The sequence below is a fragment of the Scyliorhinus torazame genome, chromosome 20 (assembly GCF_047496885.1).
Source record: "Scyliorhinus torazame isolate Kashiwa2021f chromosome 20, sScyTor2.1, whole genome shotgun sequence".
NCBI classification, from domain to species: Eukaryota; Metazoa; Chordata; class Chondrichthyes; order Carcharhiniformes; family Scyliorhinidae; genus Scyliorhinus; species Scyliorhinus torazame.
Genome location: NC_092726.1, coordinates 21,887,877 through 21,912,460, shown reverse-complemented (window position 1 = coordinate 21,912,460; position 24,584 = coordinate 21,887,877). Strand labels below are relative to the sequence as shown.

Here is a 24,584-nt window from a genome sequence, read left to right as displayed (position 1 = left end):
CCAGCGAAAACCCCAGCCTAGCCAACCTCTCTTCATAACTTAAACGTGTCATCCCAGGCAACATCCTGGTGAATCCCCTCTGCACCCTCTCCAGTACAACCACATCCTTCCTATAGAGTGGCGACGAGAACTGCACACAGCAGTGGTTCACCAAAGTTCTACACAACTCCCAACCTGACCTCCCTGCTTTTGTAATCTGTGCCTCGATTGACAAAGGCAAGTGTCCCATGTGCCTTTTTCACCCCCTATTAACCTGCCCTCCTGCCTTCAGGGATCCCGGTGTGCTTGCTGAGGGTCTGGATGTTCTCGGCATTGGGACACGCCCGTCCAGTCCCCTCCTCCCCCTGCCGCCCAGCGGTCCAGGGCGAACAACCTCGGAGGCCAGTATAACCCACCCTCTCAGAGCTCGAGCACCGCACTCCTCCCGAGGCGAGGAGGGCAGAGAGCTTCCCCTGCAAACACCGCACCGCCCCGGAGCGGGCGTCCAGGAACCTCACTGGACAAATCGGAGGAACGCAGACACAAACGGAAAGGGCGGTGGTCAACAGTTTAATCGTTTCCTGCAAAATATCGATCACAGACAGCGATACAAAGTTGATCCGGCGGTAAAAAAAAGAGAGATATTAAGGAGGAAGGGTTGATTCTTTGGCAAAGAGGCAAGACCGACAAAGGTTTCACCAGTTTTAACTATAATACATTGTCTGTGAAAAATAGAACGTTTGAAACAGGCTCGTAGGTCGACGCAGTCAGATTGCTGATCGTATCTTTGGTTGGAACATGAAGCCACACACGTGCAGAATGCGAGATGGGTGTGTGCGTGTGCGCCGTGGCAGACGGATCAGCAACTTAAATGGCCACAATCCGAGGATCAAATTAATTCCGTCATTGGAAAGGTGTTTTTGAAGTGATGTCCGTAAACACAGGCAGTCTCAATGTCAATGTTACGCCCGACAATAATTGTATGTACTCCAGGCAGGTTAGGAGGGGACCAAACACTGTTGTACATGGCGATCGCTCCATTAAGGCAGGATTGTTATTAATCTCACTGGGGTTCAGGGCACCGCCATTTTGCGGTGGCCCCCCCCCCTCTCCCAGTGAGTTGTAGGCCGCCCTAATCTGGAGGGAGTATCTCGTCCATCTGCTTGCTCCAGGACGCTAACCTGGCCTCTTCAGCCCGGGCGGTGTGCCGTGCCCGTCTGTTGCCCCGCGATTGGCCTTTGGAGGGGCTGGCTCTGTTGTACACCTGCGCCGGGGACGGCTGAGCGGAGGGGCGTTTGGGGGTGGCAGGCCTCCCAGCCTGGCCTGCCCTGGGGCCGGACTTGCTGGACGGGCGGGTGGGCACCTTCAGCCGAGGGGGCAGGCCTTGGGCCTGCAGGTTGCGGCTGTATCTGCTGGTGGTGTTTATGCCCAGGCCTCGGATGGGTGGCAGCTCGTTTTGGCAGGGGAACCGGGCGGCGAGGGGTGGGCGCTGGGCTTGGCTCCTCTCGCCCGCCTTCGGTCGTCCGGCGCTGGGGTCCACCTGGGCCAGCATGAAGCGCTGCATCGTGGTCGGGTCGCTTTCGGACAGGAACGACGAGGAGGAGGAGGTGCTGTTGGACGAAAGGAAATACTCTTCCTGGTCGGAATTCTTGCAGGTGCTACAAGTGGAGCTGCTGGACGAGACGTAGGGCCAGAAGTCACTGGAGTCGTCCTCTTTCTCTAACAGCTTGACAGGATGCGGCAAGGTCTGCTTCCCTTCTGTGGGCAGGTAGATGGAGAACATCTGGTCCTTGGCCCTCTGCTGGTCAATTTGGTAGAGAACCTCTCCTTCGTGGCACTCGGCCGGACCAGCGTTGACCTTAATGGTGGGCGTAAACCTCGCGGGTAATTCCGGAACATCGGGCGCCGCCTCTATCAGGCCCCTGCAAGATATGAGAAGTTCTCTGTGAAGACAGGCTCAGGTGTCGCTCAGGTGGTCTTTCAACAATGGGTCTGGGGAGGGGTGGGGGGGGGTGTGTGTGTGTGGGGGGTGTGTGTGTGTGGGGGGGCACCGTGATCCCCCATCCGCATTCCCCCCCCCCCTCCATCCCCCCACCCTCCCCTCCTCACTGCTCACCCTGCATCTCAGCCACGTGGCCAAGGCTGGGGCAGGGGGGGTTACCAAGACTGGGAGGCGAACTGGATTCCTGGACACAGCGGGGCAGTAGAAGGTTCTTGGGTCACGGTTTGACTTGGTAGGTTCGCTCTCAGAGGTACTGAGGCCAACCCTTGTCCCCTTGGTCCTACTCTGACAGACGCAGTCTCACTCCCCACAAACGAGGCCGGGGAGGGGCGGGTCATGGAAGCTTGCACGCTCCTGGTGTCGATTATTTCAGGAAGACTGCAAGACATTGACGCTGCCGCTTGGGTTTAACACGCGCCAGACAGGACGTCCAGATCATGGAGGCTCTCTGAACCTCCGTGCGCGTCACTCCCAGAGGAGCCTCTTATTGAGACATGGTTGGAAGGTGCGAGGTGCTCACAAACTCTGAGGGAGACAATACCTGTTCTTCAGGAGACCCTGTTGACATGCTCTGATGACGGATTTAACCATGGCTACGAGGGACTCCACCCAGGACACCAGCAGGGCCCACAATCTTTCTGAAATACGTGACCTGCAAAGAGAGAAGACTTTCTTTCAATTTGGAGTACCCAATTCATTTGTTTTCCAATGAAGGGACAATTTAGCGCGGCCAATCCGCCTACCCTGCACATCTTTGGGTTGTGGGGGCGAGACCCACGCAGACACGGGGGAGAATGTGCAAACTCCACACGGACAGTGACCCGGGGCCGGGAGCGAACCCGCGACCTCGGCGCCGTGAGGCAGCAGTGCTAACCGCTGCGCTGCCATGCCGCCCCGGAAGACATGAACCCGACGCAACCAACGTCAGGACTGCCACGGCATCACCGCAGGGCTCCCCAGACTCTGCGACCGACTGCAAGCCCTGGGCAGAGGTTCTCGGGTGCGGTTGGAGAGGCTATTTCCTGCTCGTCTACCCACCATCGGGGCAACCCCATTGGCCGATCTGCAGTGGGCGAGGTAGACTCAGAGACGGCATGCCACACAAACCAGCTCTCCAGAACCCCACGGAGGATATCTTGACACCTGAATGTTACTCTGCAGAGCCATTGCCCCCCCCATCCTCCCCCCCCCGCCCCCACTCCCCATGCCCCCAACTCCCCTCCGCTACCCCAGGCCCGGGAACTCACCGATGCGGATTGTCAACCAGGACTGGGAGGTCAAGACCCGTAGTATCTCTCTTCGCCTTCTGGACAGCCTTTGCTATTGACTGCAGTGTCCCTGAAAGAGATGCAACATTAGCAGCTAGTCCCTGGCCAAAGTGACGGGGAGAGAGACTGTGTAATGGCGGAGAGTTTCGGTCTAACAGGGAGAGTTATTACAGGCAGAAACACGCAGTTACAGGCAATATCAACTGTGGCCCAAAGGTTGTCTGGTCACCCGGGCGACGGTCGCGAGTGGCTTGGAGAGCCTTACCAACGCGAGTGTTGAACAGAATTGAAAGTAAGGGGGGGGGCGTTACCTCTACTGCTGTCCTGTTGGCACTGCAGAGTGCTTTGCAACGTGAACAGGCCATCCCTCTTCCCCGCACTCCTGCAATGCAGTCTCAAGTGAAACGTCTTGGAGTTTGCCATGGCGATGGGTTGCTGACCTTGGAAAAGAATTCATCGTCAGGCCTATACGCCAAGTGGGCCACAGACTACAAAGATCTACTGTGGGTCTGATTGACAACAAATAACCGCCCTTTGGAGGAATCACGTCATCGTGTCTACATTCAATTCTTAATACTGTCGTTACCCCATTTACATGCAATAGTTGATCAACATGGCAAAGGGCATGGTTTCTGGATCGTAACTCATAGGATGTGTCCGTCGCTGGCGAGACCAGCATTTATTCCCCACCCCCAATTGCCCCTTGGGAATGTGGTGGTGAGCCGCCATCTTGAGCCGCTGCAGTCCCGGAGGTGTAGGTACACCCACTGTGCTGTCAGGGAGGGAGCTCCAGGATTTTGACCCAGCGACAGTGAAGGAACGGCCGATATATTTCCAAGTCGGGGATGGCGAGTGACTTGGAGGGGAACCTCCAGGTTGTGGGGTTCCCAGGTATCTGCTGCCCTCGTCCTTCTAGATGGTAGAGGTCGTGGGTTTGGAAGGTGCTGTCTAAGGAGCCTTGGTGAGTTGCTGCAGTGCATCTTGTAGATGGTACACACGGCTGCCACTGTGCGTCGGTGGTGGAGGGAGTGAATGTTTGTGGATGGGGTGCCGATCAAGCGGGGCTGCTTTGTCCTGGATGGTGTCGAGCTTCTTGAGTGTTGTTGGAGCTGCACTCATCCAGGCAAGTGGGGAGTATTCCATCACACTCCTGACTTGTGTCCTTGTAGATGGTGGACAGGCTTTGGGGAGTCAGGAGGTGAGTTACTCTCCGCAGGATTCCCAGTCTCTGACCTGCTCTGGTAGCCACAGTATTTATGTGGCTGGGTCCAGTTCAGTTTCTGATCAATGGTAACCCCCAGGATGTGGATAGTGGGGGATTCAGCGATGGTGATGCCATTGAATGTCACAGGGAAATGGTTAGATCCTCTCTTATTGGAGATGGTTAATTCATGGCACTTGTGTGGCGCGAATGTAACTTGCCACTTGTCAGCCCCGAGCCTGGATATTGTCCAGGTCTTGCTGCATTGGGACAGGGACTGCTTCAGTATCTGAGGAGTCACGAATGGTGCTGAACCTTGTGCATCAGAGAACATCCCCACCTCTGACCTTGGGATGGAAGGAAGGTCATTGATGAAGCAGCTGAAGATGGTTGGGCCTCGGACACTACCCTGAGGAACTCCTGCAGTGATGTCCTGGAAACTTTTATAAGTTTCAACAAGATCCCCTCTCACTCTTCTAAACGCCGATGAATATAATCCTAACCGACTTAGTCTCTCCTCATATGACAGTCCAGCCACCCCAGGAAGCAGCCTGGTAAACCTTCGCTGCACTCCCTCCATAGCAACATCCTTCCTCAGATAAGGACCCCAAAACCGCACACACTACTCCAGGTGTGGCCTCACCAATGCCCGATACAATTGCAGTGAAACATCCCGATTCCGATACTCAAATCCTCTCGCTATGAAGGCCAACATACCATTTGCCTTCCTTACTGCCTGCTGTACCTGCGCGCTCACTTTCAGCGACTAATACACGAGGACACCAAGGTCTTGCTGAGTGTCCACCTCAATTTACACCCATTCAAATAATAATCTGCCTCCCTATTTTTGCTACTGAAGTGGATGGCCTCACATTTACCCACATTATACTGCATCTGCCATGCATGTACCCACTCACTCAGCCTGTCCAAATCCCGCTGAAGCATCTCTGTATCCTCCTCACAGCTCACCCTCCTTTGTGTCATCTGCAAATTTGAAGACAATGGATGGGATTCTCCGTGTCTGAGATAAGGAGTTGACGCCAGCGCAGAATTTGTGGAGTTTCACGCGGACGGCCAAACTGGCGCCACACCTGGACCGATTCTGCTCCCGTAAAGAGGCTAGCACCGGGGCCACGTGGCACATAATCGATTCCAATGAGAAACGGTGCCCGATTCGCCAGTTTCGCGATTGACAATCAGGAGGCGGACAGGTTGCAGCCACATATTCATCCTTCCCTCCCCACACATACCATCCCAGCCAACAGCCCCACGCTTCACGGATACCGAGCTGGAGACCCTCCTGGACCCGGTGGAGAAGAGGCGGATGACCCTGTACACCAGCCCGGGAAGGCGGCGGCCGCTGCCGCTCGCCGTGCCTGGGCGCGGGTGGCAAAAGGCGGTCAGCGCCGTGGGTAATACCATCCAGATCGGACAGCAATCTTGGGAGAAACTGCACAACCGCGTCAGGGCGGCCAGGGTGAGGAGGCAACACTGTGCCCCTGGCACTAACCCCGTCCCACACACCCCTAACCCTACCCCCTCTCCCCACATGGACGGTGGGTAACCCCCCACACGGAGGGCGGGTAAACGCCCACCCTGCACCAGATGTCGGCACCCATGCTGCCTGCTGTACCTGTGCGATTTCTTTCAGTGACTGATGCACGTTCGTATCATTGATGTACAATGTGAATAGTTGGGGTCCCAGCACAGATCCCTGCGGTGCCCCACTAGTCACGGCCTCCCAATTGGAAAAAAAAACATTCATTTCAAACTTCCTGTCTGCTAACCAGTTTTCTATCCCTCTCAAGACATTACCCGCAATCCCATGTGCTTTAACTTTACCTATTAATGCACTGAGTGCAACCTTATCAAAGCCTTCTGAATGTCTAAATAAACCACATCCACTGGTTCTCCCTGGTCAACTCTACTAGTTACATCTTCAAAGAATTACAGTAGATTTGTCGAGCATGATTTTCCTTTCGTAAATCCATGCCGACTTTGTCTGATTATACCACTGCTTCCCAAATGTTCTGCTCTGAAATCCTTAATAATGGACTCGAGCGACTTCCCTACTACTGACGTTAGACTCACTGGCCTACAGTTGCCTGTTTTCTCTCTCCCTCCCGATTTGAATAGTGGGGCTGTGTTAGCTTCCCTCCAATCTGTCGGAACCATTCCAGAGCCCAAAGAATTTTGGGAAAAATGACGGAAGTAAATCCTGGAGCTCCCTCCCCCACAGCTCTGTGGGAGTACCTACACCTCAGGGACTGCAGCGGTTCAAGAAGGCAGCTCACCACCATCAAGGGCAACTAGGGATGGGCAATAAATGCTGGGCCTAACCAGTGTCGCCCACATCCCGTAAATTAATTAAAAAAAATAATGATTGATGGGGCAATAATTGACCAGGATAGATTTCTTCTGGATAAGACACACCTGGGCAATTTTCCACATTTCCGGTTGGGTGCCAATGTTGTAGCTGGACTGGAACAGTTTGCCAAGGGGCGTGGCAAGTTCTGGAGCACAAGTCTTCAGTACTATTGCCGGGATAGTGTCAGGGCCCATAGCCTCTGCTGTATACAGTGCCTTCTGTCATTTCTTGACAACACGTGGGGTGAATCGAATTGGCAGACTGACATCTGGGATAGTGGGGACCTCCGGAGGAGACCGAGATGGATCTTCTACTTGGCACCTCTGGCTGAACTATCCCAGCCTCGTTTGTTTGCTCTCGTGCTGGACGAACACCCGAATTTTCAGTTCTAACAGCGACAGACGGACAGAGGCAAAGGCAACATTTTTACCAATCTCGATCTTGTCAATATCCTCCAGGCCTATCCGACTGTGGTGCGTGATCTCCGAGTCCTTGTCAATGCTGCAAGGGAGACACATTAGTTCAGGCGCGACCCAACCAAACCTCGGACCACATGGAGCATCCAACAATGAGTGAGCAGAGGACGAAAGGCAGGCCATTGGGCCCGCATCCCGGTGCTAGCCTTCACACTTGGGAGTACTTACTAGGCGAAATAGCACGCGTGATTGGAGAGCAGGAAGGTGACATCCACGTCCTGAGCTGACGTATCTCCTGAACTGGAGCAAAGGAACAACAGAATAGTTAAGAGTTTGTTGGAGTTGACTGGGTTCAGACGCAAAACGTCGTCTGACACGATGAATGCATTCGGCCTGAGAATTAGTCATCAGCAAGATCGCCCCCGACATTTCCCAGTCCATTGTTCCAACCGAAACCTCGAGACCAGCGCCTCACGTACAAAGAGCGGATAGACGGGCATACAAGCTCCGTCACCAACAATACTTTTCAAATTCTCTTCCGAGTGAGACGATAACGTGAATAAAACCGGCTCTGCACAGTCCGAACCCCCTTTGACGTGTGGTTTGGTGAGGTGTACAAGGGCACTTGTTGACCCCTGGTTTGTGTCCTCACCTCCCCACTCTTCCTGTTGGTCGAGCTCTCCTTAAACCTAGCCTCAGTACAAGGATCAGTTTGCCCGCCGACACTCATCAGCTCACACCGCCCCTGCCGCCCCACATCGCTGCCTCTAGAATCATAGAATTTACAGTGCAGAAGGAGGCCATTCGGCCCATCGAGTCTACACCGGCCACCGAAAGAGCATCCTACCTAAGCCGACACCCTATCCCAGTAACCCAGCAACCCCCACCTAAACTTTGGACACGACTGGGCAATTTAGCACAGTCAAGCCACCTAACCTGCACATCTTTGGACTGTGGGAGGAAACCGGAGCACCCGGAGGAAACCCACGCAGACACGGGGGAGAACGTGCAGGCTCCGTACAGACGGTCACCCAAGTCGGGAATCGAACCTGGGTCCCTGACGCTGTGAAGCAACAGTGCTAAGCACTGTGCCACCGTGCTGCCCCTAGTTCTAGTTAGACTCCGCCCTTACACGCCCAACTCCCGACCTCACTGAGGATGGTCCCCCGTCAAACATTTTCTCGAGCTGAGGGGAACTCCACACAGGTCGGAATTGAACCCGGGTCCCTGGCGCCGTGAGGCAGCGGTGCTAACCACTGTGCCGCTCCGAGGGAACCATATCTGAACACTCAACCCTCGGCGTAAAGGTTATGTCACGCTCTCTGTGTTACATCCTTGCCCAGAACACAAACATCTGCCTCTACATTTCAGAAAGCCCGCCGCCCCGTCGACACTCTGAGTGCAAGTGCTCAAAGCTCCAAAAGGCTAAATCCTTCAGGGGAATGTCGGAGGGCCACCTCGGCATGCAGTTGATGAAGAGCCAGCCTCCCAGGAACTCCTCCGAGGTGGGGATCAGGAGAAAACTGCAGGTTTGGATCAATGCTTCAATCTCCTCCTTCTGCCGGGACATACTCTCCCGCTTCAAGAGAGCCTTTGCTGGCTTCTCTTTCCCGATGAGGGTCTGCATATCCATGGTCATTTTAACGCCATGCATCAAGTCTAGGAGCAATCAGAAAGTGGATTATTATCACTCTATCTGCTTTCTGTCCTGGGTGCTCTGTACTGAATGTAGAAATTGTTATATTTCCATATTTGCGGCAGTAATGTTATTAAGAACCGTGGTTTGAAATACACACATGCAGTGTGCCTACTAAATCTGCAATTAAGGTGTTGTAAAAGTGTCACGATGTGGGAGATATAAGGAACTTTGGTCCAGAAATTGTGGGTGGGGGGGGCCAAGGTGAAGACGGCAATTTAGGGGTTAAACAGACGGAAGGAAAATACTGTTAGCCCGGATTCAAAGGGATACGCCCACACCTGCCCAAGTCACATGGTCCCATTCAGACTTAAACTAGTTAGGGAATACATGAGGTGATTCACCCAAGATCCATTGTCATTCGGGACAACCTTGTTTGACAGCCATTATCCTATTACAGAGCTTGATGGCCCATTTGTCCGTCAATGGAAGGTAGCTGCATATGAATGGCATAGTTCTGATAAACGGGAGGAGCTCAATTATAATTGATAAGTTCCAGCCTGGACATTCCAGAGGAAGAGCTTTGTTTGAAGGGCTGGGCGTAGCTTAGAGAGAGAGAGAGAGAATTAATTTGGAACAGGCAAAGACAGAGGATGCGAGCAGCCATGAGACAGGTCATGGATCTGGTACACAGAGAAGGATGTAAGTAGCCATCGAAGACGTCATGAAAAAGTCACAGAGAAGGCTTAGGAAAAGGGTTCTGACTGAATGTCCCAACAGAAGAAAGATTGCTTCCTAAGTGCAAGGGTTGCTTTTGCCTGTATGTCTAAGTGGAACGAGAGCTGTATTTTCATGAAATCTGCTGTTTGACGGGAACTAGTGTTAGGGTGAAGAAACTGCATGTAATTTATTAGTGTTAGTTTTCAGTTGAAAAGTTTAAATTGTTTTCTTTTATTTTGTTTGAATAAAGTTTGTTTATAAAATAACCAAGGCCTATTTCTTATATTATTACTCCTGGAACAAATTAATCTTTCTTCACCGTCTTAAAACTTTAAAAAGTTACGCATCTGGTTCAGTCTCTTAGCCTTTGCTGAGGGCTGATCACTCTTTTGTTACGGATGCCTGAAGTAATTATTGTTTCTAGCCATTTACTTGGTTATAGATAAAGGGCTAATGGGATGTTGCTGTGATTGCTGGAGATTCCCTGGAGAGTACATAATTAATGAGGGTTTGTATTTAGTCCGAGCTAAACAGGTCATGGACCTTCACGAGGTCTGGCTGTAGTTTTGCGGTCTGATGCAAGATTTTAAGTTGAACAGCAGTTTGACACAGGATGTGAGTTGGACACGACAGACGTGTACTTGAAAGGAACTCTCCCAAAGGTTTGTGCACAACTAAGCGAGTACCTGTTGCGCTGACTTTATTTATAAGTGGCATTTGAACTGTATCGGGTTGCTTAATTGGAATTAGTGGCAGATGTGGATGGTCAGTTACCAAGTTTAATTTCCTTACATTTAAAGAACTTTTAACGGATAATTGTAACACTATTTCTTTGATGTTAATGGGGTTAATTCTGCGTTTAAATTGAAGTTTGTTTTAACATAAAAGATACCGATTGGTTCGAGTTGTAATTCGTGGGGTGAAGTCCCCTTTCCTCACATTTTACAAATTTAAAAAAAAGGTTTGGGGTTCTTGTCTGATATCCTAACAAATGTTGGGGGTCGAACAGTTGCTGCTACTATTGGACAGGCATCGGGGCCAAGACTAAAGATATCTCATGTTGAATAGCACATGTGAGAGATTTTTCATTTGGGGCTCCCATCCCGTACACTCATGGATTCGTTTTCATAGAATTTACAGTGCAGAAGGAGGCCATTCGGCCCATCGAGTCTGCACCGGCCCTTGGAAAGAACACCCGACTTAAGCCCCACGCCTCCACCCTATCCCCGTAACCCAGTAACCCCACCTCACCTTTTGGACACTGAGGGGCAATTGATCATGGCCAATCCACCTAACCTGCACATCTTTGGACTGTGGGAGGAAACCGGAGCACCCGGAGGAAACCCCACGCAGACACGGGGAGAACGCGCAGACTCAGCACAGACAGTGACCCAAGCGGGGAATCGAACCTGGGACCCTGGAGCTGTGAAGCAGCAGTGCTAACCACTCATGTGGACCTCATCTGCAACCCTCTTAAGACTGGGGGGCTTGAATGGATAAAGGGGCCACTGGTTTTCCCAGGCCTGAGATGCCCTCGGCCCGTCCCCCCCCCCCCCCCCACCCCCCCACCTGACATGAAGCACAATCTAGTTCCTCCCCCGTCCGCGAGCAGAGCTCGCTCTTTCAGGCTCATCCGTGTACTTCAGCCCATTCTGCAGCAAGCTCCTATCCCCCTCCCACTCCATCGGCTTCCAGTGACTTAACGCCTCGATTTTGGAATTCCCCCGCCTGTTTTCTTTCCCCCAAATCCCTTCCGATAGGCCCGATGATGGCCCTTCAGCCTCCGCCTCTTCCTTACCAATGACCGCCTGTCTGTATGTGTGCCTGAAGTGATGGAGGTAATAGCGATGCGCAGACCTGTAGCTGTCCTTCATCACGGACGAAAACTTGTGCTGTCCATAACGCGTAAAATCGCTCTAACACGGCGAGAAAACAAAAATAAATCAGGGTTCGGCCTCAACGACAGGATGTTGTGTGTGAAAATTATTTCCTTTCTCCCACCTCCTTAAAGAAGGTGTAAAGACTATCGGAGGATCCCTTCAATGCAGAAGGAGGCCATTCGGCCTATAGAGTCTGCACCGAACCTCCGAAAGCACACCAGGCCCAGGCCCACTCCCCTGCCCTATCCCTGTCACCCCACCTCACGTTTGGACACTGAGAGGCAATTCAGCCCGGTCAGTCCACCGATTCCTGCATATCTGCGGGAAGAAACCGGAGTGTCCGATGGAAACCCACGCAGACACGGCGGGGGGGGGGGGGGGGGGGGGGGGGGGGGGGCAACGGGCGCGAACGTGCCAACTCCCACACGCAGACAGTCACCCAAGGCCGGAATCGAACCCGGGTCCCTGGCGCTGTGAGGCCACTGCGGGCGTTGAGGCAAGCGGGCAACACTGCGGGTTGCGCCCTGCCCTGGCGGCAGCCACTCGACTACGGGGGGGGCGGGGGGACAGCACAGGACCCGTTGAATCTCAAAGTGCCGCCAGTCACTCGCTTGACGAGGAGACTCCCTTTACCCCTCTCTTTCGCCCGCTCTGGCCCTCAGCCGGGACGTCAATACGAGCGGGCGGGCTCTTACCTTCATCGCGTTGGTGCCAGCGTACTGCTTGCTGATGGTGTCCCCGTTGTTTGCCCAGACGATCTGGAATATTTTTTGAACGTCCTGGGGGAGAGTGGCTCGCCGTGGCAGCAGCCTCAACATCTTCATCTGCGAAAGAAGAGGCTCGGATTAGAAACCGCCCAGGATCCTCCAGCCCGAGTCAGCGGACTTCCTGCGGGGCGGTGGAGTTTGAACCCCAGTGGGGGGGGGGGGGGGGGGGGGGGGGGGGGGAGGGGGAAACGACCTCTCGGGTGAACTTGATGAGCCCTTGGTGCAGACCGAATGACCTCGCTGGCTTTCAGTTCCGGGTCAGAGGTCAAACTCAGCCCCTTCTGATGGAATAGATCCTCCTCAGCCCAAAATGGGTATTTACAGGAGGCCATTCGGCCCATCGAGCCTGCACAGATCCACTGAGAGCACCCTATTTAAAAAATTTTTTTTTAGAGTACCCAATTCTTTTTTCCAATAAAGAGGCAATTTAGCGTGGCCAATCCCCCTTCCCTGCACATCTTTGGGTTGTGGGGGTGAGACCCACGCAGATACGGGGAGATTGTGCAAACTCCACACGGGCAGTGACCCAGGGCCGGGATCGAACCTGGGACCTCGGCGCCGTGAGGCAGCAGTGCTAACCACTGCACCACCGTGCTGCCCTAAAGAGCGCCCTACACGAGCCCATGACATAACCCCGTAACCCAGTAACCCCCACCTAACCTTTTTGAACACCAAGGGCAATTTATCATGGCCAATCCACCTAACCCGCCCGTCTTTGGACTGCGGGAGGAAACCGGAGCACCCGGAGGAAACCCACGCAGACACGGGGAGGACGTGCAGACTCCTCATAGACAGTCACCCGAGGCTGGAGTCGACCCTGGCGCTGTGAGGCAGCAGTGCTAATCACTGTGCTACCCCCAAAAGTGATGTCAGGATAGTTACTCTGGCAACTCCCCAGAACCGCTGGGAATTGTGGGATAGACCCACAGGGGCGCTCCCCCCCCCACCCGTCCCCAGGTAGAAATGGAAGTCTGCATCGGTGGATAAAATCCCTCCCCCAGCTTTCCCAAAATAGGAATTAGCCCTTTCCACGGCAGGGATAGATTGATTTGAGGCCGATGTGTGATCAGACATGGTCGTAATGAATGGGGGAGGGGGGGGGGAAGCGGTGGTGAGAGGGCATGGGTCAGGGGTGAGAGGGCGAGGGGATTGAACAGGGCGAGAGGCGCAGAGGGAGAGGGGAGAAGGCGCCGCTTTACTTGTCTTTCCAGAATGTTCCGGGCGATGGCGGCTTGCACGAGGTTGGTCCGATCCAGGCAGTCCATACAGTTGACACGAGGCACGCCTTCCTGCCAGCTCATCACCACACCCTCAGTTAACCTGCGGAAGGTGTGGAGGCAGAGACAGCAAGGTTCAGATCCGGAACTGCCGAGAGAGCGCGTCGGCAAGATCGCCAAGAGTGGCGGTCCTGCTGCTTCCCAGAGGTCAGTGCTCAAGCCCGGGGCGACGCCTCATTCCCGTCCGATCACGACTGGTGTTGCCAGCCCTGGCCTCAACCACTGTCTGCATCCGTTAACAATTCAGACGATGGGGTAGAGAACTCCACAGGCGGTCCAGGTCTGGGAGCGACGTTTAAAGGCCCCAATAACCAGTCTCTGCTGAGTGAGTCTCCTCATGCTCACCACGGCAACACGCATTCAATCAGCGATTGCCCGCGTGGTCCTCGCGAGGGTGAGACCAGACACCAAATCCATTCATTTTAAATCTGAGATCGGGGGGGGGGGGGGCCTCCGTGATCGAACGGTGTTCAGGGATACAGGGCAAAGGTTCGCTATCGAGGGGCTGAATGGCCCACACCTGTTCAGATCTTCATCCTGAGCGAGGGAAATTTGCCCAGCTCTTGGCCAACAGCGGCTCAGACCCCTTGACAACACCGCGAAGGAGGGGCGAAGGTAGGGGGGGGCGGGCTATTTACCCCCCCCCCCCCACAAAGAACGGAATCTGCCGAGGGTGGCCGAGTGTTACTGCCACTGGCCTATTAATCCAGCGACCTCGGCTCAAGTTCGGGGGACGTGGGTTCAAATCCCACCGTGGCAGATGGTGAAACGGGAATTCAAATGATTCCCAAATTCCTTGTATTGTGAGTGTTTTTCACGCCACCTTCCTCCTCCCCGCCCCGCCGCCCCCCCCCCCCCCCCCCCACCTCATCTTTTGGGAGGGTTCCCCGGCTGACTATCAGCCCGTCGAACCGGCTCAAGGTTACTCCTTCCGCAGCCAAGCAGGCCTGGTGTGGAACCTGAACCCGGAGCCTCGGGCCTAGAAGTAGGGATGCGGCCTACTGCACCCCTGCAATCTGTTTTCCCCTCCATTAACAGCCTTCAACCAACTGCTCGTTCTGCTTATTATTTGGCTCGGGTGGGGGGGGGGGCAGGATTGTGAAATGCAGCTCGAGGCCCAGAACAGCTAGGCCCGAATTCCAGGCTGGAGGAGTCGGCGCTCGGCCGGTGCTTACCTGAACCAGCTCAGGTCGTTGATGATGTTACTGATTCCTCCCGTCAGAATGTTGACATTTTCAAACTTCCTGCCCTGACTGGGAGAGACGAAGGGACAATCCGTGTTAGCAGAGTCGGCCGCTGGAAGGCAACGGAGGGGGGGGGGGGGGGGGGGGGGGGGGGGGGGGGGGGAAGAGGCCGATTCGCACCCTCTCTCTCGGGGGAGCAGGGGGTTCAGGGAGCGGGAGAGGAACCGCTGGCATTGGGAGGTGATGAGGGTGCATGTGGGGGTGGGGGGGGGGGGGGGGGGGGGGGGGGGAGCCATTCAATTGTCATGAGGTAGTGACCCCCACCCCCCGGCACATTCTGACAGCAAGCGCTTCCGAGTGGCTCTAGGTAAGGTGCTCTTACCTAGGGTTTAACCTCGGGTTAGACTCAATGGGCCGAATGGTCCCCCTTACGTGCTGTCGGGATGCGATAGAACTCCACGGCAATGGCGAGCTGGGGGGGGGGGGGGGGGGGGGGGGAATGTTGGGGGAAAGGGGTTCACTGAGTTTAGCCCAGCGATACTACCCTCTTACCACTGACGGTGAAAGTCGAAGGAGACGTAAATGATGCGAGGGTCGTTCAGCAACTCCACCTGCCTCAGGAAGGCATCACCAATCAGCTTCTCCGGGCCACTGTGGTCCATGAGATTGATGATGACCTAGAGCAAAGACACAACCGGTCAGCAATCCCGAGCCAGGGGTCACATCCGCACCCCCTTGGAAAATAAACAGGGACCGTGTGGAATTTGGGGTCAAGCTAATTCTGCACCCAGACACCTTCTGGGATCCAAACTCTCACAAAGCTCAAACTGAAGGTGCAAAGTTCCATTGTCTTCCTTTCTCCTGACAATCTGGCTCTTCCTGGGTCTGCTCCCATGGCGACCGGACTGAGGCACCCCCTCCCCCCATTGGCTCTCACTGGGTCGGCTCCCATGGCGACCTGACTGAGGCCCCCACCCATTGGCTCTCACTGGGTCTGCTCCCATGGCGACCTGACTGAGCCCCCCTCCCATTGGCTCTCACTGGGTCCGCTCCTATGGCGACTGGACTGAGCCACCCCCTCCCCCCATTGGCTCTCACTGGGTCTGCTCCCATGGCGACCTGACTGAGCCCCCCCTCTCATTGGCTCTTACTGGGCCGGCTCCCATGGCGACCTGACTGAGGCCCCCACCCATTGGCTCTTACAGGGTCTGCTCCCATGGCGACCTGTCTGAGCCCCCCCCTCCCCCCCCCCCTACACATATTGGCTGTGACTGGGTCTGCTCCCATGGCAATCTGACTGAGCCCCCCCCTCCCATTGGCTCTTACTGGGTCTGCTCCCATGGCGACCTGACTGAGGCCCCCCTCCCATTGGCTCTTACTGGGTCTGCTCCCATGGTGACCTGACTGAACCCCCCTCCCATTGGCTCTCACTGGGTCAGCTCCCATGGCGATCTGACTGAGCCCCCCCCCCCCCCCCCCCCTCCCCACCCTTGGCTCTTACTGGGCCTGCTCCTGCTCCCATGGCGACCTGACTGAGCACCCCTCCCATTGGCTCTCACTGGGTCTGCTCCCATGGCGATCTGACTGAGCCCCGCTCCCATTGGCTCTTACTGGGTCAGCTCCCATGGCGACCTGACTGAGCCCCCCCCTCCACCCCGCCATTGATCATTCAAAGGGGGGCAAAGTGGAGGATGTTAAATGGATGAGTAAGAAACGGAAACAAACCTCTCTACTGTAAACCTGAAACTGTTCCTCAAAGTGGGTCTTAAAGCCAGCCTGTTCTCTTGGTCACCTGCTCCAACAGAAAAGCAAAGTTTACGTTGACTTCTCTCCGTGTTGAACAAATTGTCACACCCTTTTAGTAAATTATGAAAGGTTAGCCACAGCAAGGCATTAGGACGACAAATGGAGTGTTGTCGATTACAGAGGGTGGTGGAGGCAGGGTCAGTGGATAGTTCAAAGGCCGATTCTTGACGAACAAGGGTATCAGCGGAGTGGGGTTTGGGCGGTCGGCGGGAATGCGGGGCCAAGCCGCATTGAGCGAATCAAATGACGGAACAGGCTGGAGGGGCCGATAGAACATGCCCTCTTGTGAGGTCTCAGAGCTCTGTGGAAGCTGGGCGCATCAGGAATGACTGATCTGTTCCGAGGATAGAGAGGAGGGGCTGGTGTGGGGGGGGAGGAGAAGGTGTGCCGTCGATATACCTGCTGGCCGCCATGGTGTGGAATAGGTTTGCCGGGCCAGCTAGCCTCCTCCCACTCTGCGCTGTTCCCGGGCTGGTAACTGGGGTCTGCCGAGACAAGTCCCCTCCCCCCTTTTACAGGGCCTGGGAGTGGGACCACTGAGCGAGTACCCCACAGCGAGGAGCCAATCAGAACGTGGAGAGCTGCTGATCAGCCGCCCTCCCGACTTACTCCTGTGCAGTTTGGGCCTGGGCTTGTATCGATAACCCTGCTGGCTCCAGAAGATGGGGACAGAGCCCCGGAGCTGGACGAAGGACAGAATATTATCGCCTCGGTAAACCAGTTGCTCGGTCTCCACGTAATTAGCCACATTTCCGTCGCTATCGACTCCCCTGCGTTTGTACCGCATTCCTGACGAGAAACAGAAACAGTTCATTAACCATTCCATTGCTGATGGTCAGGCAGAGGCTTCTCCCCCACCCCTCCCCGTCTCCTGGTCAATATGTATCCTTCAATTAACATCGCAAAAAAATGGTCATCGGCACTGTGCTGTCTGTGGGATCGCACTGTGCACACATTGGCTGCTGCGTTTCCGACACGGCAACAGCGACTGTACCTCATTGGCTGTCGCACGCTTCGTAGTTGTTGGGTCATTGAGGGGAAAGGTCAAATCAACTCCTTCAGCACTTTGGCCGAACCAAAATGTCCGCCATCAGACATAGGTTTACTCAGGTAACAATGGCCGCCACCATCACAAGCTGGAGACAGGACTGTGATGACATGCAGAAGCAGTCATGTATATAGTGACAGACAAGACCTCCGACCAGCAGGAGGCAGTCAAGAACAACCACGTGGCACTGTTACCCCAGGGAGTCTGGGGATAGTCTTCGTAGTGGAGAGCCACAATTTGCAGGAGCTCTTCGACTATTCAGAATCGTCCGTAGTTTTTGACAATAGTTATCTAACCCACATAATTGTTCAACAATTGTTCAACAGCAAAACTTTAACCAGTCAAGGAATTAAAAGTCGAACGATGACCACAAACGGGGAGATGCCGGCGTTGGACTGGGGTGACAGTAAGAAGTCTGACAACACCAGGTTAAAGTCCAACGGGTTTTTTTTGAATCACTAGCTTTTGGAGCGCTGCTCCTTCCTCAGGTGAATGAAGAGGCAGGAGCAGCGCTCCGAAAGCTAGTGTTACGAAACAAACCCGTTGGACTTTAACCTGGTGTTGTCAGACTTCTTACAAATCCATTGTCGCTCGTTGTAAAAATCCATCTGGTTCACTCATGTCCTTCAGAGAAGGAAATCCGCCGTCCTGACCCGTTCTGGCCTACACGTGACTCCAGACCCCACAGCAATGGGGCTGACTCTTAACTGAGGGCAATTCGGGATGGGCAATAAACGCTGGCACAGCCTGCGACACCCATGAACGAATTTAAAAAACTGAAGAAATGAAGAGTGAAACATAAAATGGGAAAACCAATAAAAATATTTAAAAGGAAAATAATGCATATCTTTCTATTCTTCCATCCACAGAAACTTATTTGGGGTTCCACACCAATTGTCACTCTGACCAGCTTAAAAACACCGAACATGGAGGGACAGAGAGAGAGAGAAAACGAGAGAGGGAGAAAGAGTAACAGTGAGAGAGGGAGAGTGACAGAGAGAGAACGAGAGAAACAGAGAGAGAGAGAGAGAGAAGACAAGACAGACAGGGAGGGAGAGAGAGAGTGGAAGAGACAGTGACAGGGAGGGAGGGAGAGAGAGAGAGAGAGACAGCGACAGGGAGGGAGAGAGAGAGAGACAGCGACACAGAGGGAGAGAGAGAGTGAGCGAGACAGCGACAGGGAGGGAGAGAGAGAGAGCGAGAGAGACAGCGAAGGGAGAGAGCGAGAGAGCGAGAGAGACAGCGACAGGGAGGGAGAGAGAGCGAGAGAGACAGCGACAGGGAGGGAGAGAGAGAGAGCGAGAGAGACAGCGACAGGGAGGGAGAGAGAGAGCGAGAGAGACAGCGACAGGGAGGGAGAGAGAAAGAGCGAGAGAGACAGCGACAGGGAGGGAGAGAGCGAGAGAGACAGCGACAGGGAGGGAGAGAGAGAGAGCGAGAGGGACAGCGATGGAGAGAGAGAGAGCGAGAGAGACAGCGACAGGGAGGGAGAGAGAGAGCGAGAGAGACAGCGACAGGGAGGGAGAGAGAAAGAGCGAGAGAGACAGCGACAGGGAGGGAGAGAGAGAGCGAGAGAGACAGCGACAGGGAGGGAGAGAGAAAGAGCGAGAGAGACAGCGACAGGGAGGGAGAGAGAGAGCGAGACAGGGAGGGGAGAGAGAGACAGGGAGGGAGAGAGAGAGACAGGGAGGGAGAGAGAAAGAGCGAGAGAGACAGTGACATGGGGGGAAAGAGAGAGAGAGAGAACAAGAGAGAGATAGCGATTGGGAGGGAGGGGGAGAGGGAGAGCAAGAGTGAGAGCAAAAGAGAGAGGGCGCGAGAGCGGGAGCGAGAGCGCAAGAGTGGGAGCGAGAGTGCAGGAGAGAGCAGGAGACAGAGCACAAGAGGGAGCGGGAGACAGAGCGCAAGAGAGAGCGGTAGCAAGAGCGCAAGAGACAATGGGAAAGAGAGCGCAAGAGAGAGCGGGAGCGAGAGCGCAAGAGAGAGCGAGAGCGCAAGAGGGAGCGGGAGCGAGAGCGCAAGAGAGAGCGGGAGCGAGAGTGCAAGAGGGAGCGTGAGTACAAGAGAGAGCGGGAGTGAGAGAGCAAGAGAGAGCGGGAGCGAGAGCAAGAGAGAGCGGGAGTGAGAGCGCAAGTGAGAGCGGGAGCAAGAGCGCAAGAGACAACGGGAGCAAGAGCGCAAGAGAGCGGGAGCAAGAGAGAGCGAGAGTGAGAGTGCAAGAGGGAGCGAGCGTGCAAGAGAGAGTGGGAGTGAGAGTGCAAGAGAGAGCGAGAGTGAGAGCAAGAGAGGGCGGGAGTGAGAACACAAGAGCGGGAGTGAGAGCGCAAGAGAGAGCGGGAGCGAGAGCGCAAGAGAGAGCGGGAGCGAGAGCGCAAGAGAGAGCGGGAGTGAGAGTGCAAGAGAGAGCGAGAACGCACGACAGAGAGCGCAAGAGAGAGCGGGAGCGAGAGCGCAAGAGAGAGCGAGAGCGCAAGAGAGAGAGCGCAAGAGAGAGCACAAGAGAGAGCGAGAGTGAGAGCGCAAGAGAGAGCGAGAGTGAGAGTGCAAGAGAGAGTGAGAGCGCAAGAGAGAGCGCAAGAAAGAGCGAGAGTGAGAGCGCAAGAGAGAGCGGGAGCGAGAGCGCAAGAGAGAGCGGGAGCGAGAGTGCAAGAGGGGAACGAGAGTGCAAGAGAGAGCGGGAGCGAGAGCGAGAGCGCAAGACAGAGCAGGAGCAAGAGCACAAGACAGAGCGGGAGCGAGAGGGCAAGAGAGAGCGGGGAGCGAGAGCGCAAGACAGAACGGGAGCGACGAGAGCGCAAGAGAGAGTGGGAGTGCAAGTGAGAGCGGCAGTCAGAGTGCAAGAGAGAGCGGGAGTGAGAGTGCAAGAGGGAGCGAGAGTGAGAGCGCAAGAGAGAGCGAGAGCGCAAGAGAGAGAGCGCAAGAGAGAGCGCAAGAGAGAGCGAGAGTGAGAGCGAGAGTGAGAGCGCAAGACAGAGTGAGAGCGCAAGAGAGAGCGCAAGAGAGAGCGAGAGTGCCAGAGAGAGCGGGAGCGAGAGCGAGAGCGCAAGACAGAGCGAGAGCGCAAGAGAGAGAGCGCAAGAGAGAGTGCAAGCGAGAGTGAGAGCGCAAGAGAGAGCGAGAGTGAGAGCGCAAGAGAGAGTGAGAACGCAAGAGAGAGAGCGCAAGAGAGAGCGCAAGAGAGAGCGGGAGCGAGAGCGCAAGAGAGAGCGGGAGCGAGAGTGCAAGAGGGAACGAGAGTGCAAGAGAGAGCGGGGAGCGAGAGCGAGAGCGCAAGACAGAGCAGGAGCAAGAGCACAAGACAGAGCGGGAGCGAGAGGGCAAGAGAGAGCGGGAGCGAGAGCGCAAGACAGAACGGGAGCGAGAGCGCAAGAGAGAGTGGGAGTGCAAGTGAGAGCGGCAGTCAGAGTGCAAGAGAGAGCGGGAGTGAGAGTGCAAGAGGGAGCGAGAGTGAGAGCGCAAGAGAGAGCGAGAGCGCAAGAGAGAGAGCGCAAGAGAGAGCGCAAGAGAGAGCGAGAGTGAGAGCGAGAGTGAGAGCGCAAGACAGAGTGAGAGCGCAAGAGAGAGCGCAAGAGAGAGCGAGAGTGCCAGAGAGAGCGGGAGCGAGAGCGAGAGCGCAAGACAGAGCGAGAGCGCAAGAGAGAGAGCGCAAGAGAGAGTGCAAGCGAGAGTGAGAGCGCAAGAGAGAGCGAGAGTGAGAGCGCAAGAGAGAGTGAGAACGCAAGAGAGAGAGCGCAAGAGAGAGCGCAAGAGAGAGCGGGGAGCGAGAGTGCAAGAGGGAACGAGAGTGCAAGAGAGAGCGGGAGCGAGAGCGAGAGCGTAAGACAGAGCGGGGAGCGAGAGTGCAAGAGAGAGAGCGAGAGCGCGAGAGAGAGCGCAAGAGGGAGCGAGAGCGCAAGAGAGAGCGGGAGTGAGAGTGCAAGAGAGAGCGAGAGCGCAAGAGAGAGCGAGAGCGTGAGCGCAAGAGAGAGAGCGCAAGAGAGAGCGGGAGTGAGAGTGCAAGAGAGAGCGAGAGCGCAAAAGAGGGAGCGCAAGAGAGAGCGAGAGTGAGAGCGCAAGAGAGAGTGAGAGTGCAAGAGAGAGCGAGAGCGCAATAGAGAGAGCGCAAGAGAGAGCGCAAGAGAGAGCGAGAGCGCAAGAGAGAGCGGGGAGCGAGAGCGCAAGAGAGAGCGGGAGCGAGAACGCAAGAGAGAGCGGGAGCGAGAGCGCAACAGAGAGCGAGAGCACACGAGCGAGCAGGAGCGAGAGCGCAAGAGAGAGCGGGAGCGAGGGCGCAAGAGAGAGCGGGAGCGAAGAGCGCAAGAGAGAACGAGAGCGCACAAGAGGGCGGGAGCGAGAGCGCAAGAGAGAGCGGGAGCGAGAGCGCAAGAGAGAGCGGGACCGAGAGCGCAAGAGAGAGCGAGAGCGAGAGTGCAAGAGAGAGCGGGAGCGAGAGCGAGAGCGGGAGCGAGAGCGCAAGAGAGAGCGGGAGCGAGAGCGCAAGAGAGAGCGGGAGCGAGAGTGCAAGAGAGAGCACGAGTGAGAGCGCAAGAGAGAGCGAGAGCGAGAGCAAGAGAGAGCGGGAGTGAGAGCGCGAGAGAGCGGGAGTGAGAGCGCAAGAGAGAGCGAGAGCGCAAGAGGGGAGCGGGAGCGAGAGCGCAAGAGAGAGCGGTAGCGAGAGCGCAAGAAAGAGCGGGAGCGAGAACGCAAGAGAGAGCGGGAGCGAGAGTGCAAGAGAGAGCGGGAGTGGAGGTGCAAGAGAGAGCGGGAGCGAGAGCGCGAGAGAGCCGAGAGCGCAAGAGAGAGCGGGAGCGAGATTGCAAGAGAGACCGGGAGCGAGAGCGAAAGAGAGAGCGGGAGCGAGATCGCAAGAGAGAGCGGGAGTGAGAGCGCAAGAGAGAGCGAGAGTGCAAGAGAGAGCAGGAGTGAGAGCGCAAGAGAGAGCGGGAGCGAGAGCGCAAGAGAGAGCGGGAGCGAGAGCGGGAGCGAGAGCGCAAGAGAGAGCGGGAGCGAGAGCGGGAGCGAGAGCGCAAGAGAGAGCGGGAGTGAGAGCGCAAGAGAGAGCGAGAGCGCAAGAGAGAGCGAGAGCGTGAGCGCAAGAGAGAGCGGGAGCGGGAGCGAGAGCGCAAGAGAGAGCGAGAGCGAGAGTGCAAGAGAGAGCGGGAGCGAGAGCGCAAGAGAGAGCGGGAGCGAGAGCGCAAGAGAGAGTGGGAGCGAGAGTGCAAGAGAGAGCGGGAGCGAGAGCGCAAGAGAGAGCGGGAGCGAGAGCGCAAGAGAGAGCGGGAGCGAGAGTGCAAGAGAGAGCGGGAGCGAGAGCAAGAGAGAGCGGGAGTGAGAGCGCAAGAGAGAGCGAGAGAGCAAGAGAGAGCGGGAGCGAGAGCGCAAGAGAGAGCAGGTGCGAGAGCGCGCGAGAGAGTGCGAGTGAGAGCGCAAGAGAGAGCGGGAGCGAGAGCAAGAGAGAGCGGGAGCGAGAGCAAGAGAGAGCGGGAGAGAGCGGGAGTGAGAGCGCAAGAGAGAGCGCGAGCGCAAGAGAGAGCGAGAGCGAGAGTGCAAGAGAGAGCGGGAGTGAGAGTGCAAGAGAGAGCGAGAGCGCACGAGAGAGCGCGAGTGAGAGCGCAAGAGAGAGCGGGAGCGAGAGCAAGAGAGAGCGGGAGTGAGAGCGGGAGAGAGCGGGAGTGAGAGCGCAAGAGAGAGCGAGAGCGGGAGTGCAAGAGAGAGCGGGAGTGAGAGTGCAAGAGAGAGCGGGAGCAAGAGCGAGAGTGCAAGAGAGAGCGAGAGCGAGAGTGCAAGAGAGAGCGGGAGTGAGAGTGCAAGAGAGAGCGCGAGTGAGAGCGCAAGAGAAAGCGGGAGCGAGAGCGCAAGAGAGAGCGGGAGCGAGAGCGCAAGAGAGAACGAGAGCGAGAGCGCAAGAGGGAGCGGGAGTGACAGAGCGGGAGCGAGAGCACGATGGAGAGCAAGAGAGCGTGAGGGAGAGCAAGGGAGCGTGAAGAGAGCAAGAGAGAGCAGGAGTGAGAGAGGGCGAGGGAGGGAGAGAGTAAACGCACCAATGTCTCTCCACGCGGTGTTGAGAAGGGAATACTGAGCTACCTCCTCTGAATCTGCTCCGTCGGGAGATGAGAACGAGCAGGAACTTTGGTTCAGTTGACAGTTCCTCGTCCTGGGTAAGATCGGAAATCTCGGACAAGCTGCTCTCTTCCTCGAAGTACTGGGAGACGTGGATGTGGATCTCTTCCATTTGCACGAAGCCGTGGATGATGGGGATGATCCACTGCTCCGCCATCACATTCTGAGGGGGAGGGAAGCGGAAAGAACAACATTGGGGGTCAAAGGTCAGAACGGGAAGTTGTCGGAGAATGAAAGGCGGGTAAATGGGGGGAGGGGGGAAGGAGGGTAAATGGGGTCTGGTGGTGCCGTATGGAGGAGGCCCTGCAAGGCCCCAGCTCCCTGCTTCGAGTCTCCGAACGCTACCACCAGGCGTGGGCCCCGGGTCATTGTCCGAGGGGGGGGGTAACAGCAATGAGGCCTTCAAGGGGCAGGTGCGCCTCCCAGCGGTCGGGCAGCCAGGAGGTCTGTTTGGGCCCTTTAAATCTGCTGTCCGAGGCGGACTGGTACAAACAGGCTCCCCACTCCCCAGGCACCAAGTCAGAAGGCCGAACTTACCTTTTCCTCAAGCAGGTCGCGAATCATATATTTGTTCCAGAAGAATCTGTCATCCACCTGAATGAGACGGAAAGGCGGACATTTTAGAAAATCTACCTCTGGAAAGCAAGGTCCAGCGTGTTGTGTCCCCCACTTTTGGTCTCTGGGTGGCAGACAGAATGTGGGCCCATACCATTCTTCGGGAGTGTGTGAATGTGGGGGCGGGGAGCGGACAGGGTCAATCAATCTCTTGACGCCCACATGTGCTGCTTTTTGCTTCCCTGCCCACCTCGGGGGGGGCGGGGGGGGGGGGGGGGGGGGCGGGGGGGGGGGCGGGGACTTTGCTTTGTGCAGGCGGCTGACACATTTGGGGGAGTAAATATTGGTCAGGGCCCTCGGGGAGAATTACCCTGATCC

General features: G+C 55.9%; 1 protein-coding gene across 1 annotated transcript; it reads right to left on the bottom strand.

Annotated features, from left to right (window-relative positions):
- Positions 1-565: 565 nt before the first annotated feature.
- LOC140396740 (phosphatidylinositide phosphatase SAC2-like) lies at positions 566-23,797 on the bottom strand. The gene is made up of 15 exons (XM_072485484.1): positions 23,616-23,797; positions 17,114-17,293; positions 16,424-16,490; positions 15,251-15,375; positions 14,690-14,767; positions 13,437-13,557; positions 12,166-12,294; positions 11,389-11,506; positions 8,692-8,893; positions 7,463-7,534; positions 7,249-7,319; positions 3,561-3,689; positions 3,229-3,319; positions 2,523-2,633; positions 566-1,901 (listed from the first exon to the last, which is right to left on the bottom strand). The coding sequence occupies exons 4-15, from the start codon at positions 15,358-15,360 to the stop codon at positions 1,112-1,114; spliced, it is 2,022 nt and encodes a 673-aa protein (XP_072341585.1). The 5' UTR covers positions 15,361-15,375; positions 16,424-16,490; positions 17,114-17,293; positions 23,616-23,797; the 3' UTR covers positions 566-1,111.
- Between the last annotated feature and the right edge of the window lie 787 nt (positions 23,798-24,584).